The sequence below is a fragment of the Panthera uncia genome, chromosome F2 (genome assembly GCF_023721935.1).
Source record: "Panthera uncia isolate 11264 chromosome F2, Puncia_PCG_1.0, whole genome shotgun sequence".
Classification (NCBI taxonomy): Eukaryota; Metazoa; Chordata; class Mammalia; order Carnivora; family Felidae; genus Panthera; species Panthera uncia.
In genome coordinates, this window is record NC_064812.1 from 65,279,082 (window position 1) to 65,294,674 (window position 15,593).

The 15,593-nt window shown below is 36.4% G+C and overlaps 1 protein-coding gene across 6 annotated transcripts in view; it reads right to left on the reverse strand.

Moving 5' to 3' along the window:
* The window catches only part of SGK3 (serum/glucocorticoid regulated kinase family member 3), a 154,229-nt gene that overhangs the window by 23,773 nt on the left and 114,863 nt on the right, over positions 1-15,593 (reverse strand). For all 6 annotated transcript variants that reach the window (XM_049633666.1, XM_049633661.1, XM_049633664.1 and 3 more), the window contains 7 exons: positions 12,044-12,127; positions 11,799-11,930; positions 7,700-7,812; positions 7,575-7,611; positions 6,920-7,006; positions 5,084-5,179; positions 1,728-1,883 (listed from right to left, as the gene is read on the reverse strand). In XM_049633666.1, coding sequence (XP_049489623.1) covers positions 1,728-1,883; positions 5,084-5,179; positions 6,920-7,006; positions 7,575-7,611; positions 7,700-7,812; positions 11,799-11,930; positions 12,044-12,127 — 705 coding nt within the window. The remainder of the gene's footprint in view (positions 1-1,727; positions 1,884-5,083; positions 5,180-6,919; positions 7,007-7,574; positions 7,612-7,699; positions 7,813-11,798; positions 11,931-12,043; positions 12,128-15,593) is intronic.

Below are 15,593 nucleotides of genomic sequence, written 5' to 3' on the forward strand. Positions count from 1 at the left end.
ATGACAGCAAGCAGGAGTGTGCAGGTCTTCAAATCTGACAGCGAGGCTGAGTTAGTTCCACTCTGCTGATTCTACTTTCCCTATAAAATAGAAGGCAAGATCATCTGCTAAAAGTGAAGAAAAGGAGTCTGGAAATTTGGAGAGAAGGTCTGAAATCATTAATACAGACAGTAGGAGAAGCAGCTAGAGAAACACAGGAACATTACCAAGCAGCGATGAAGCACAAAGGAGATTAATGACTATAACTTCATAGTGTTTCCAATATGCCCAGTGGGGCAGCCTTCTTCAGCACTGTTTAGCAGCCCAGAAGATGACAAGTGGATTCATCCAGGGTTGTGATTTCTGTCAGCGAATTCCATAAAAGGCCCAAGGGGCAAGAAGATGTGAAGTATTAGAAAGACTGAATAAAACCAATGGACTATGGAATGAATCCAAGCTAGGCAGAAAACTGTTGACAGAGCTACGTACTGGGGAGTGCGGGAAAGGAAAAGCTCCAGCAGACAAGTTTGTTATTCACAGCTCAAGTTCACGACTGATAAAAGAGTCCCCAAGAATTTGTGAGAAACTTGAGTTTAAAAGTCCATGTTGACACACCAACATAACACCAGTAGCTACATAAGCAATTTAATTTACACTAATTTTTTAAAAAGATTTTTTATTTTTAAGTAATCTCTACACCCAAGGTGGGGCTCAAACCCACAACCTCAAGATCAAGAGTCACACGCTACACCAACTGAGTCAGCTGGGTGCCCCTAATTGCCCTAATTTAAAAAAAACCAAAAAACCAAAAAAGACCCACCAAACCTGTAGATTCTATAATTACCTCAGAGAGGTGTCACCAAATTCTCAGGAAAAAAAGTTATTTAATGCTAGTTCAAGGCAAAAGGCATTACCTCATGCAGACAGGAGCCACTTATAAATTCTGTTTCAATAAAATGATTTAAAAGTTTAGGTAATCACAAAATTCATGCCACACATTTTTTAAAAAGGGAGGGGAAATTCTTATAAATGAAAATAAAATATATAATAGGGTGTGAGGGGTGTCTGGGTGGCTCAGTTGGCTGAGAGTCCGACTCCCAATTTCAGCTCAGGGTTCGTGGGATTGAGCCCTACACTGGGCTCCACGCTGAGTGTGGAGCTGGCTTAAGATTCTTTCTCTCTCTCTCTCACTCTCTCTCTCTCTCCACCACTCTCCCCACGTGTGCTCTCAAAATTAAAAAAAAATTTATATAGGGTGTGAAAGCAGGATGTGAGGGGTGAAGCGGAGAGGCTCAAATGGTCATAAAGATCAAACAAAAAAACATACATGCGGGGCGCCTGGGTGGCGCAGTCGGTTAAGCGTCCGACTTCAGCCAGGTCACGATCTCGCGGTCCGTGAGTTCGAGCCCCGCGTCAGGCTCTGGGCTGATGGCTCAGAGCCTGGAGCCTGTTTCCGATTCTGTGTCTCCCTCTCTCTCTGCCCCTCCCCTGTTCATGCTCTGTCTCTCTCTGTCCCAAAAATAAATTAAAAACGTTGAAAAAAAAAAAAAATTAAAAAAAAAAAAAAAAAACATACATGCAAGTGCTTCACGCCATATAAACATGGTAAAAACTGCTGGGACACATGTGCTTTTTTTTTCATGGTGTTAAGAGTTACATTCATCCCATTAAATGCCACATAAAATAAGAATTTTTCTTCAAGTCTCAAATAAGCTTAAATAAAGTGGTACTGGGAAGGATGTACATACAAAGTCTTCTTTGGCACCGAGTCGATTTTGCCTGTCTTTCTCTAGGAGTTCTTCCAGAATGGACCAGGCTGTGAGGCTCACTCCTGGCCTCAAACTTAGGGGCTTGTGAAGAATATTGTCATACATTTCAGCTACATCTCGGCAATAAAAAGGAGGCTGGGAAAAAAAGGAAAAAAAAAGTTAGTGTTTTTTTAAAATTATTATTTTATTTTTAAAGTTTATTTTATTTTTAAAGTTTATTCATTTTGAGAGAGAGAGAGAGAGTGTATGTGTGTGTGCACGTGCGTGTGTGTGCAGGGGAGGGGCAGAGAGAGGAGAGAGAGAGAGAATCCCAAGCAGGCTCCACACTGTCAGCACAGAGATCCGTGCGGGGCTTGAACCCACAATGAGATCATGACCTGAGCCTAAGTCAGACACTTAAACGACTGAGCCACTCAAGCACCCAGTGTTTGTTTGTTTGTTTTATGTTTATTTTTTAGAGAGAGAGTGTGAGCCAGGCGGGGCAGAGAGAGAGAGAATCTGAAGCAGGCTCTGCAATGCCAGTGCAGAGCCTGACACAGGGCTCTAAGCAGGGCTCAAACTCACAAATCATGAGATTGTGATTTGAGCCGAAGTTGGACACTTAACCAACTAAGCCACCCAGGTGCCCCAGAAGTTAGTGTTAATTGAACTATACCAAAATGAGGTTCAAAGAATTGGATTCAGCCTTGATCTACAGGAATCAGCCTGGGTCTGGACAGCTGCAGAAATGCAAAGGTTTCTGTGGGCACGTGTACATCTGCAGCATAGTCTCCAATGCAAAGAGGTTGGTTTTTATTTAAGTTTATTTTTAGAGAGAGTGCGAGAGAGAGAGAGTGCGAGCGAGCAGGGGAGGGGCAGAGAAGGAGAAGGAGGGAGGGAGGGGAGGGGAGGGGAGGGGGGGGAGAGAGAGAGACTGAGAGAGAGAGAGAAAATCCCAAGCAGGCTCTGCACTGTAAGCAGGGAACCAGATGTGGGGCTCGTTCTCACGAACCGTGAGACACGACCTGAACCAAAATCAAGAGTTGGTGGGCGTCTGATTTTGGCTCAGGTCACGATCTCATGGTTCACGGGTTCAAGCCCTGCACTGGGCTCTGTGCTGACAGCTCAGAGACTGGATGGAGCCTGCTTTGCATTCTGTGTCTCCCTCTCTCTCTGCCCCTCCCCCGCTCATGCTCTGTCTCTCAAAAATAAATGTTAAAAAAAAATGTTTAAAGCCAGCATCATGTAGAGCCCACTATGTGCTCAATGAAATGTTTAGGAACACCCTACAGACAGGTGTAAACTGCATAATAGTATCTGACAGAAAACCACCAACCTCATCAGAAGCATAATGAAAGAATTATTGCGGAGATTCCACACAGATCAAACATTAAATAATTTCTTGAGACTTCAGAATAAACTAATTAAAACAGAGATTGCTAGGAGAGAAGACCTGAAGATAGTGCTCCTTCCTAAGTACTTGTGGTAATGGCAGTATTATGGGTGTGCTGTGCAGAATTACAATTCTATTGCTACAGCTTAAAGACCTGTATAGCTTCAACATGAGGATTAACTAATCATGCAGTTAAGTTTTAAACTAAAAATAATTTTTAAAGTTAAGGGAGTTATAGGCTTGTCACTTTTATTTATTTTTGAGAGAGAGACAGAGCACCAGTGGGGGGAGGGGCAGAGAGAGAGGGAGACACAGAGTCCAAAGCGGCTCCAGGGCTCTGAGCTGACAGCACAGAGCCCGACATGGGCTGTGAGATCATGACCCGAGCTGAAGTCGGACACTTAACCGATTAAGCCACTCAGGCACCCCGTAACATTTTTACTTTTTAAAACTGAAATTAATTTTTTCATTTTTCTATTTAAAAAAAATCTTTTAAAGGTTTGAGAGAAAGAGAGAGTGAGAGCATGCAAGGGAGCTGGGGAGGAGCAGAGAGAGAGAATCCCAAGCAGGCTCCACACTCAGTATGGAGCTCCACATAAGGCCTCAATCTCACCACCATGAGATCATGACCTGACCCGAAATCAAGAGTCAGATGCTTAACTGGGTCACCCTTGAACTTCATTTTTAAATAAAGTCTCATTTATGAAATATAGGTTTCAAATGTTCCCTTTTGAGGCAACTGCATTTTTACATACAAGGATAATATTTTACATTTTCATTGTCCTCTAAAGAAATTTGAAAGATTCAGAGATAACAGAATGGCAAATATCCAGCAGTTAAAGAAAGTAAGGTGTATCAGGTATTCCAAGTCACTAGCATAACCAGGAAATCGACTCTTTTAATAAGCAAGGGCAAAGAAGAGACAGTGTTGGTTGTCATAGGAATCTATCATTCAAAGTGTGCAATATAAGACAAATGTTCTAACATGTGCCTTACGTGTTAGATTACACTAAGAGCTCCCCAGTTTTCAGTGGGGGCGGGGGGAAGCCCACACAAAACAAGTGAAACAAACAAAAAAACCAAGCCCCAGCTCAGGTCTCAGCTGATGGTATTATTTTGGTATTATTATGGTATAGCTTTGTGTGGGCAGCAGCATAGGAGATGAGTGCACAGTTCCCAGCATGAGGTTGCTGGATACTCAGGGGACCACAAAAAGACTCTAGAAACTATTCTAAAAATCTCAAAAAGCCTAAAGAAAAACATGTGTTGTTTCTGTAAGAATATGTAAACTGACTGCCTAAACTGTTTGCTTTGGTTGGAATGATATTAATCAATACAGTAGAGCAACTTTACACATGTTAATCAGAAGCTCTGGTTGGTCTTATGTGTCTTTAATTAATAAATACCAGGGCAATTGATTTCATAGTGAACATCCCTTTTTTTTCAATAAAATCTTCCAGACATGGTGTTTATGGTAAAGGCAAGAGAAAGTTCCCAATGGTGGAAAAAGTGGAGCACCAGTGTATTATATCCTATAAAAATAAAACACAAGGCAAAACCCAAAAGATGTTATCTTCTGATAAATACAAAAATATTTTTCTTCCCATCTTTTTGAAATTGGGCAGAATGATGACTGGGGTAAATTGAATGAAAGTGGATAATATTAAAAAAAAAATAAAGTGGATAATATTAATGTTGTAACTAGTATCTACTTCTAAAAAACCCAAGTGGGATGAGAACACCTGATTAGGACAACAGAAAAAATGACATTAAAAGACCAGTAACAAAGCAAAAGTTTTTTGGTGTGTGTGTGCATATCCCTAATGTGATTTTGGATTTGTTTAACCAGGTTACTATTGCTCTGTTAGTGTTAACTAAGAGTACTCCAGATTACTAAAATGAGAGCAAAAACTCAAAGAATTAAAATATACTGGAATAATAATGAAAGAGTAGAAATACATACCAATCCATACAGCATTTCATAGAGAACAGCACCAAGGCACCACCAATCTACAGTGTTGTCATAGGGCTGTTTTCTGATTACTTCAGGAGCAAGGTACTATGGAAAACATTAAATATTAGAGCAACTTGATACACAACTCATGGTAAAATTTAGGAATAATTAAGAAATTTAATAAATTTAAGATGTCACTATGACACTAAAAACCTATCATCTAGATTTTTAATTGGCTATGTATTCTCATCCTGTATCAGTGGTTCCAAGGTGATAATACTCTTCAGAATCATCTGGGACATTTTTCAAAATACACATATTCAAGTACTTTCCTCTATAAACTGTGATGCAATTAAGGCAAACAGAAGATGAGAACAAATGTAGAAATCTGTAACACTATGTAAACTAGATATTGGGCTGGAGGGGCAGGGAGTCTTTCACAAGAAATTTATTTTAGAAATTCCTCTAGTCATTACTTGTAATTGTTTCTCTTTAAACAAGGATTTTTAATGTAGCAAATATAATGTTTTTCCCTTTAAAGAAAAAAGAATTCTACAATTTTTACTAGAGAATTACAAATAGCAATTCTCTAATATAATTATTTAGAAAAGTTGTGATTAGATGGCTATGCACATTTTAATTTGTGAAACATTTAAACTCATCACAATTTCACACATATAAAATGGTGAATTTGAATTCTAGATTCCAAGACATGTATTTTCTGTTCCCATATGAAATAAGGAAATAATTTCTTAATCCTTCTTTCTAATGTGATCCAAAGATATGGCAAAATATATAAAAAGGGTTTAATAATTTCTGATTACATTTAGATTTAGATGACCAAAAAAACTTGTGTTTCCTTTCTAAAAATTACAGGACTTAAAGATTTTGTTGAACTATGAAATCAACACACATTCACAAAAAAAAGGTTTCTTCATACACAAACTGAAACAGAATGATTACAAATATACACAAGAGCTAGGGTGACAGAGAAAGAAAGGAAGGAAGGAAGGAAGGAAGGAAGGAAGGAAGGAAGGAAGAAAAGAAAAAGACATTTCAAGTACTCTCACTTTTAAGTTAAAAATTTTTTTCTGATCTTGATTAAAAGACTCATGAGCCATTTTATCACACATTGCAACACAATATTCGCAACTACTCTATGATAAAGATGAAATACTACCTGGCATCTAAGGTAACTATAAATACATTAAAATTAGGACAGTTTAAAATAAACTAAACATACGTGTGTGTGTGTGTGTGTGTGTGTGTGTGTGTGTGTGTGTGTGTAGTGAGAATAACAAGGCTTGAACATAGCTTGTAAGGATTATTATTATTGTCTCAAATAGAAGGATACATTTTCTGCTAGCTAACATGATTAGAGAGTGAGATGTTCTGATTAATTCTGACTTGCAATTTTTTCCTTCCATATCCACTACTTTACTCTCTTCTGTTAAATGAACACTTAGTATAATTCAATGGCTGTTAGTACATTTAGAATGGTGTAAACATTACCACAACTTTAGGACTTTTTCATTACTGATTTGTGATTTTTTTTAAATAAAGGATATGGTAAACTTTTAACATTATAAGCATAATTTATATCTTTGTTGGGTTATCTGTGGTAGCTCGCAATCATAATTAAAAATACTAACTATCAGTAAACTTTAAATGTTCTGAAGGGATGATTATCATATATTTCCAAGTGGCTGGAAGCTGAAATTCTACTTCAGTAGAAAGCAGAAAATATTCTACTTTTCTGATTTCAAATATTATATATGCAATTTGTGATTCATTTTTGCATTTTAAACATGATTATATAAATGACAAATGAGACATATTTCTTACCTCTGGTGTCCCACAAAATGTTGTTGTCGTGTCAGAAATAGCAATTCCTTCTTTACAAAGCCCAAAATCTGTTAAGACAACATGTCCCTGACAAATACAGGGGCAGTAAGATAAAACAGTGCATGGGCATAAACTCACAATTTTTAAAACCATTTCACTTTAAAATAATTGTAGACACACAGGAAATTGCAAAAATATTGCAAAGAGTTTTGTATACTCTTCACCAATGCTGATATCTTATATAACTGCAGTAAAATATCAAAATCAGGAAACTGACATTGGTAGAATACTGTTAACCAGATTGCCAATTTTACCCAGTTTTGGGTTTTTCACATGCATTTGGGTATGTGTGGTTCTATGCCAATAGAGGTGTGCAGATTTGTGTAACTATCACCATAATCAAGACAAAGAACTGTCCAACACCTCAAAGGATCAAAAGAACTCACTCATCCTACCCCTTTATCTTTTCACTCTGCTTTTCCCACTGTCCCTGTCACTTTACAACCATTAATCTGCTTTCCATGTCTACAGTTTTGTCATTTTGAGAATGTTATATAAATGGAATCATGCAGTGTAGAGCTTTTGAGACAGATTTTTTTCCACTAAGCATAAATGAGAATAAAATTGAGAATCAGTAGATTTTTAAAATACTTACTACTGAATCCAGAAGAATATTTTCTGGTTTCAAGTCCCTATTAAATTAAAAGGAAAGCAAAACTGAATATTAACTGAAATAAAGTAATAAAATGGCATTTTTACAAGAAATACATTAAAATTTACCTGTACACTATTTTGATGGAGTGCAAGTAACCCAATGCACTGGCAATTTCAGCAGCATAAAACCTAGCTCTGTGTTCGGGAAAGGACCGTTCTCTCTGTAAGTGGAAAAACAGCTGTAAAATGGGGGAAAAAGAAAGATATTAAGATCATTCACACATAAGGTGAAACAAACATATCCTATAAATACAAAAATAGGATTTTTGTTATTCTTAACATGAGATAAAAATGCCCCAAAGCCCAGAACTGTGACTCTCCCTTGTGTGTCCCCCACCTAGCAATTATTCTCCCTTGAATCATGCATCTTTCTTTACCCTTGCTAACTTGCTCATCTCCCATTTACTCAATCCTCAATGCATCAGTGTCCTTATCACTCTGGAAAAGATTATCAACAAAGATCCTAGCCATATGGTTATCTCACTAGACCTTTCTTAACTGTGCTTTCATTTGGAAAAAGAAAAAAAAAAAAAAATCAAACCCTATTCAGAGATTGAAAACAAGCGGCAGGCAGACCAAATATAACCCACAGATCTCATTTGTTTGAGCCAAATACTGTTTTTAGAAAAATCTCAATTAACTGGTAACATTTAAAAACGGGAGAAATTTTGGGGGGATAAAAACTCATAGTTCTGGTTTCTTCTGGGGGGGTGGGGGAGAGAAGGAAACTCTGCAACATTAAGCCTAAATTCCAATGTGGTAGCAAATGGTGGGAACTGAGCAGCAGCTGGACTCTCCAGTTCACTTCTTACACTTCTGAATCCTTAACTTATGTCTTACTTACAATCTGCCCTTTACTCCTTAGGTTACCTGCCTGGGTGAAGTTTGTCCTAGGTCCTTCCTCTAAGTTCCCTTGGCTTTTAAAACAATGATCTTGCCTTAGGTCTCCTTCCTTGGAGAGTTCCATCTCTGCTCCTTTCTGCCCCTTTACTCTGCAGAGATAACAAGGTTTTTGTCCTCGGTCTCTTCACAGTCATCCTTCCTCTGGAAACCCACCCTGCCCGGGTGACCTAGTCCATTCCAGTGATTTTAACTAACCCCCTCAACACTGAGGTCTTTCATATGGCCATACCCCACCTAGACCTCTGCTTAGGGCTTCTTCTACAAAGACCTGCTGCCTGCTGTTCTTTCTTGACGATTTCACAAGCCAACAAACTCAACTTGTCTAGAACAGAGCCCCTTGTCTTCTTTTACAAACTTAACTGCCACTGTGGTATTCTACTCCTTTAATGACATCACTTTCTATCCAGCTCTTTAAGCCACGGAAGGCAACAAGGTACAGGTTTTATAGCTGATCAGACCTGGATTCAAATTTTCTCCTTTTGTGTGCAATTCGTTCTACTTCTCTGACTTAACAAAAATTGTCCCCAAATTTTTCTTAACCTCTTCTGAAAGGTTATGGTGAAGATCAGTTATACCAGATCCTGACACAGTAGATAAATGGATGCTGGCCTGGGATTTACCTAGACTGCTCCTTTACCCTCAGCCTCTGTCTCTAACTAATGAATAAATTCTTCTGCTGTTATCCTTTAATTATTTCTGGAATACTCCCTCCTATTTAGCCCTATTACTGCCTTTGTTAGCTGTGGCTTATACTATTATAATATGTTATATTGATCTGATCACATCTGTCTAATATAATAGTAATGAAAATTACCCAAAATGAAAAACTGACCATTCACTAATGATAGCTAACACTACTTACTAAATCAAAGGCAGCATGCTAAGGACTTTATATGCTTGTATTATTTAAATCCACCCAATTATTTGGAGGTAGAAAATTAATGAGGAAGCTGAGGCTCAGGAAGGCTTGTTTATATGCCTCGTATCATAAAACTTACTTCTTTATACTCTACCTGGCTCCAAAACAGATGTGAAGTAGCATGCAAAAGTAAGTATCACACATCAAGGTTAAAATGTTAAGTATGAGAATCAGGGGACAACACTAGTAATAACAACAGGAAACCCATAATGAAATTATACTCTTCATACCTCTATCTGTTCTCCTTGTCTTTACTGCTATTCTACCTACTACTGCCCTTTCAACGCCTCCTCCACCAACCCCAATATTCTATTCCATTCTTTTCATTCCTCATTATCCTAGCCAAGTCTGTTTTTTAGAACACAATCCTACCTCTTTCCACCTTTGCCACTCAGTTTATGAGTGATGACTGGGTAAAAAGAGCTCAGAAGCAAGGTCCTAAAACAGCATGAAGAAACCACGGACAAAACAGGAAGCTTGCAAGAGGATCTGCATTTAACGCCTTGCATGACATTTCTAATACACAGAGTGGTACTGAGGTCTAGGTTAATTAAATCCAGGACCTGACACTTACACATGATGACACTGAAAAAGTTACTTAACTTCTCTGAGCCTTAGTTTCCTTATATATAAAATGGGTAGAAGAGTGTATATCTAAAACAATTATATTGATTAATTCAAATAATGCAGGTAAAATAATTACAAAGTGCCAGGCCCTCAATAAATTCTCAGTATATGTTAGCACTCATGTACACACAAAATAAAATGACAACCTTAAAATCTTCAACCTTCATAGTCTTGCTTCTACACTGAGGAGGCATTTAGCACTTCTGTCATAGATGTAGGTGGTTGAATAATGATTCTTTTATGATCTTCCCCCAAAATGATCTAGGGGTAGGGCACCTGGCTGACTCAGTCAGTAGAGTGCGTAATGCTTGATCTTGGGGTTGTGAGTTCGAGCCCCATGTTGGGTGCAGAGATTACTTAAAAATACAATCTTTAAACACACACACACACACACACACACACACACACCAAAAACAAAACCCAAAATGATCTAGGTGTGTCTGACCATCTTTCAGGTTTGCAGAATAGACATTAGTCTTTCTTCTAATTCCTTTATTCTACAGCTAAGTGTACTATAGCAAGGCTGAAATAATTATTTTCCTCTCTTTCTGTTCTGGGACTAGGGGATCAAAGACCCTTTGTAAAGATATGACACTACCTACTGGAATAATTTTTAGAGACATTCATAGGTCAGAGAGCAAACTAATTACAAAGGCATGGGGGCTGAGCAACAGAGGAACGGGACTGTCAGCTGTCTAAATCCTGGAATCACACTGCCTGAGTTTAATTCCTGGCTCTAATACTTACTGAACACATGACCTGAGCAAGTTACTAGCTTCTCTGTGCCTCAGTTTCTTTATCTTATATAACAGAATTGTTGTGAAGATAAAATAATACACACAAAGAGCCAGAGTGCTGGGCACATCAAGTACACTTGATGCATGTTAGCTATTACTGTAATTATTATCATGATAGTAGCATTTCCCAAAATATATTTCAATATCCCTCTGATTCAGAGTTTTGGGGAATATAATTAATAGATTTGGTTCAAACAAAAAGGAACTACATGGTAAGAAAATATTTTCAAAGAAATCTTTGCTTTGTTTAAGGCAGAACTCAAAGTCTTTAACATGCTGAAACATATTGTGAGTCACCAAGAAACATTATTGGTAATTGCCAATGGGACAGAACATGAAATATTTTCCACTGACTTCACCACAGAACTCTTTATTAGAGGATCATCTCATCTGATTATAGTTTGCACATTTTAGAAAATGACAGGCTAGAGTAATCTTTAAATGCAACTGTGGAGACAATAATTATCTAAATACAAATCATGTTTTATTGTTAACATTTCAGTATATTATTCTTGCTATAGTATCTGTGAAGTCTGTAGATTCAAACCAAGGCTCTTTTATGAATCTTCCACCTACACCATAAACTGCTTAAGAAAAGAGCTTTGTTTACAATTCTTCATTAGCTTGCTTTGTGCCTATTAGTCAGAATCTTGAACATAACAGCTGTTAATGCTGGCCTATCCTTCCAAAAACTGATAAGTGAATAAAAACTGTGACTTCCTTCTACTTTTTCTAAACATTATCAACATAAGAATACTAATCATAAGGGCACCTGGCTGGCTGGGTCAGTAGAGCATGAGACTCTTGATCTCAGGGTCACGAGTTCGAGCACCACGTTGGGTGTAGAGATTGCTTAAATAAATAAAAACATACAAAAAAAAAAAAAAAAAAAAGAAAGAAAACTAATGATAAAACTCACCTCCCCTCCATTAACAAAATCCAGAACAAAATAAAGCTTTTCAGTTGTTTGGAAAGAATAATGTAATCCAACCAAAAATGGATGTTTCACATTTTTCAAAAGCACATTACGTTCAGCCATGATATGTTTTTGCTGTTAAAAAAAAAAAAAAAAAAAAAAAAAAGGGTCCACTTGTATTATATGCCAGAAAACATTTGTTATTTGAGAAAATGGATTTAGGAGAAAAAAATGCTATTTTACTTTACCTCTTTTCTGTTGAGAACTATTTTTTTCTGTAACACTTTGACAGCATAAAATTTTCCATCCAGTTTCCGTTTTGCAAGAAGAACCTGTTGTAAAGATTGTGCATACTATTAGAAATTTCAGTATTTTGATAGAAATAATTCACTTGTCAATAAATTCATACTTAAATTATGTACAAAAAAAGTCTACAAGGGACCTAGATTGTATATTTTAGTTTCGAAAACTGAAAAGTACTGAATTTATTTCTATTTCACTTCTCTTTAGATATTTTACAAAAAAAAAAAATTTATCACTTGAATAGCCAGATACCATTTCTTTGTCACTTAATGTGCCAAAGTTTGAGATTTTTACTCAATTTAAGTCCCCAAATCTAAACTGCTTGAGATCCTCGTGTGTGTGTGTGTGTGTGTGTGTGTGTGCGCGCGCCCACGCGTGCAAGCACCAGCCCTGAGTCCTAAAGAGTGAAAATACTAAGGCTATAAACTTCATGAATATATTTTTTAAAAAAAGGAGAAGGAAATGGGTTTCTATATGATCAAAGTGCATTTCTATTTGAGCATTTAGGTTTTAATACAAGTCTCAAATTCAGGAACATTCAGAAGAAGAAGCACCCTGTATAGCCGAGTTTTTATAATGGGCAGGTTGCATGCACTTTCAAAGATGTGAAGCAACTTAGAGGCTCTTGCTCCAGAAAAAAAAGTAACAGACTTAGGATTTTACAAATAATTTTAAGGGATTCAAGATGCCCAGCAAGCTGTGTAACTATTAAACGGGGTACGTTCCAAAGTGTTTTGAGATTATCTGACACAGCAAGTAGGGACACTGCTGGGCCTCATATTCTAGTCCCAGTGTTGTTAACCTTGCTAAAACTTATAACCCCAGACTAATCATGAGTAAAGTACCAGACAAATTCCAATCTTACAATATACCTAACTAGTACTTCTCAAAACCATCAAGGTCCTCAAAAACAAGGAAAGTGTAAGAAACAGTCACAGCTAAGAGAAGCTTAAGGAGACATGACAACTTAATGCAATGTGGTATTGTGGGTGAGATCCTGGAACAAAAACAGGCCATTAGGTAAAAAGTAAGGAAATCTAAATGAACAGTGGACATTAGTTAATAATATGCATCCATATTGGTTGAATATTTGGAACAAATGTACCATGTTAATGTAAGATATTCACAATAGGGAAATTGTGTGGAATGGAGGATGGTTTGGGAATTCTCTGAATTTCCTGTATTTTCTCTATATTCATCTTTTCTGTAAATCTGAACTGTTCTAAAAATAAAGCCTATTAATTTAAAAAAATGTTTTTAATCAAAGTAGACTCAAAACATCTTCAAGGTAAAAATGTCTTGTGCTCAACTGTTGGCCATTTCTCCCATTTTCCATTCTTTTGTTTGCTACAATATTTGACTCTACTGAACATCTTTCCTTTCTTAAATCTTTCCTTTTCTCAACACCTCCCACCTCCCAGCCTGACCTTTCCTTCTCTATTTTGATTGGTTCATCTTCAAGTATATTAAGAGAAAATAATTCAAATGTGGCAATCAAGGGATACTCATTCCCTTAAAAGAGCTAAGTATTTTTTCAACAGACTGGTAGATTGGAGAACTGTTAAGAAACAAACTGGGAAAATGAAAATGGAACCAAGACCACTCAGTGGAGAAGAGTTTGTAATAAATTTTAGGTTGCCATTATTTATTTTAGTCTATCATATATTTTTTCTACTTTTCAGACACACTGTGGATTTGTATTTGTTTACTTTTCCTTTTTATGTATTCTTTAATTTGTTTTATTGTATTTTATTGGCTTCTAACCATTTTATAAGACTTTTAATTTTTGTTAAACATAACATATATATAAAAAAACTCACAAATCATTATAGCTCAGTAAATTACTACAAAATGAAGTCACACTGTGTAACCACTATTCAGGTCAAAAAATAAAACATTATCATACAGTTGTGGGTTCATTTCTGGGTTTTCTATTCCATTGATCTATGTGTCTATTTTTGTATTTACCCAAAAAATACAAAAATACTAATTCGAAGGCAAACCTGCACCCTTACATAAGATGTTTACAGCAGCATTATGTAATATATCCAAATCATAGAAAAAGCCTAAATGTCCACTGACTGATGAATGGATAAAGAAGACGTGGTATATATACACAATGGAATATTATTCAGCCATAAAATGAATGAAATCTTGCCATTTGCAATGACATGAATGGAGCTAGAGCACATTATGCTGAGCGAAGTAAGTCAGAGAAAGACAAAGTCTGTATTTCATTCATTCATATGTGGAATTTAAGAAACAAAATAAACAATCATAGGGATTGGCAAGCCAAGAAACAGATTCTTAACTATAGAGAAGAAACTGATGGTTATCAGAGGGGAGGTGGATGGGGGGATGGGTTAAATGGGTGATGGGAATTAAAGAGTGCACTTGTGATGAGCACCAGGTATTGTATATAAATACTGAATCACCAAGTTGCACACCTGAAGCTGATATATTACACTGAATATTAACTAACTGAAATTTAAATAAAACTTTTAAAAAGAAATAAAAAAATAAAAATAAAAATAAAACATTATCAGTAGCTTGAAGCCTCACCTTTCCCCTGATTTCAGAAACTACTTATCCCTGTCTTCCTCAACTATCGCAATTTGTAATAACACAGATTAAGTTTTGTCTTTTTTTGGGTCTTATGTAATTAGAATCATATAAAGTTGTCTGTGACTTCTTTCATTCTAAATAATGTAATATGCATTCATGTTGTGTCACGTAGCATAATTTTTGTTTTTTACTGTGCAGAATGCATTATACAATTTTAAAAAATTTAATTCTAATATAGTTAACATACAGTGTTATATTAGTTTTAGGTGTATAATACAGTTATTCAACAACTCTATATATTACTCACTGCTCATTATGATAAATGTACTTTTTTTTTTTTTAACAGTAAGTATATTCTTAATCCCCTTCACCTACTTCACATATTCCCCCGCAAGTCACCCCCCCCTCCTCTGGTAACTATCACTTTGTTCTCTATAGTTAAGAGTCTATTTCTTGGTTTGTCTCTTTTATTTTTATTTCTTAAATTCCATATATGAATGAAATCATATGGTATTTGTCTTTCTCTGACTGACCTATTTCACTTAGCATTATACTCTCTAGATGTTCCCATGTTGTAAATGGCAAGATTTCATTTTTTTTCATAGCTCGGTAATATCCCAGTGTATATATAATACAAACCACATCTTCTTTATCCATTCATCTATTAATGGACACTTGGGCTGTTTCCATAATTTGGCTATTGAAAGCAATGCTGCTTGAAACATAAGGGTGAATATATATTTTCAAATTAGTGTTTTTTAATACTTTGGGTACATACCCAGTGGTAGAATTACTGGATCACACAGTTCTATTTTTAATTTTTTGAGGAACCTCCATACTGTTTTCCAGTGGCCGCACCAGTTTGCATTCCTACCAACAATGCACAAGGCCTCCTTTTTCTCCACATCCTTGCCAACACTTGTTTCTTGT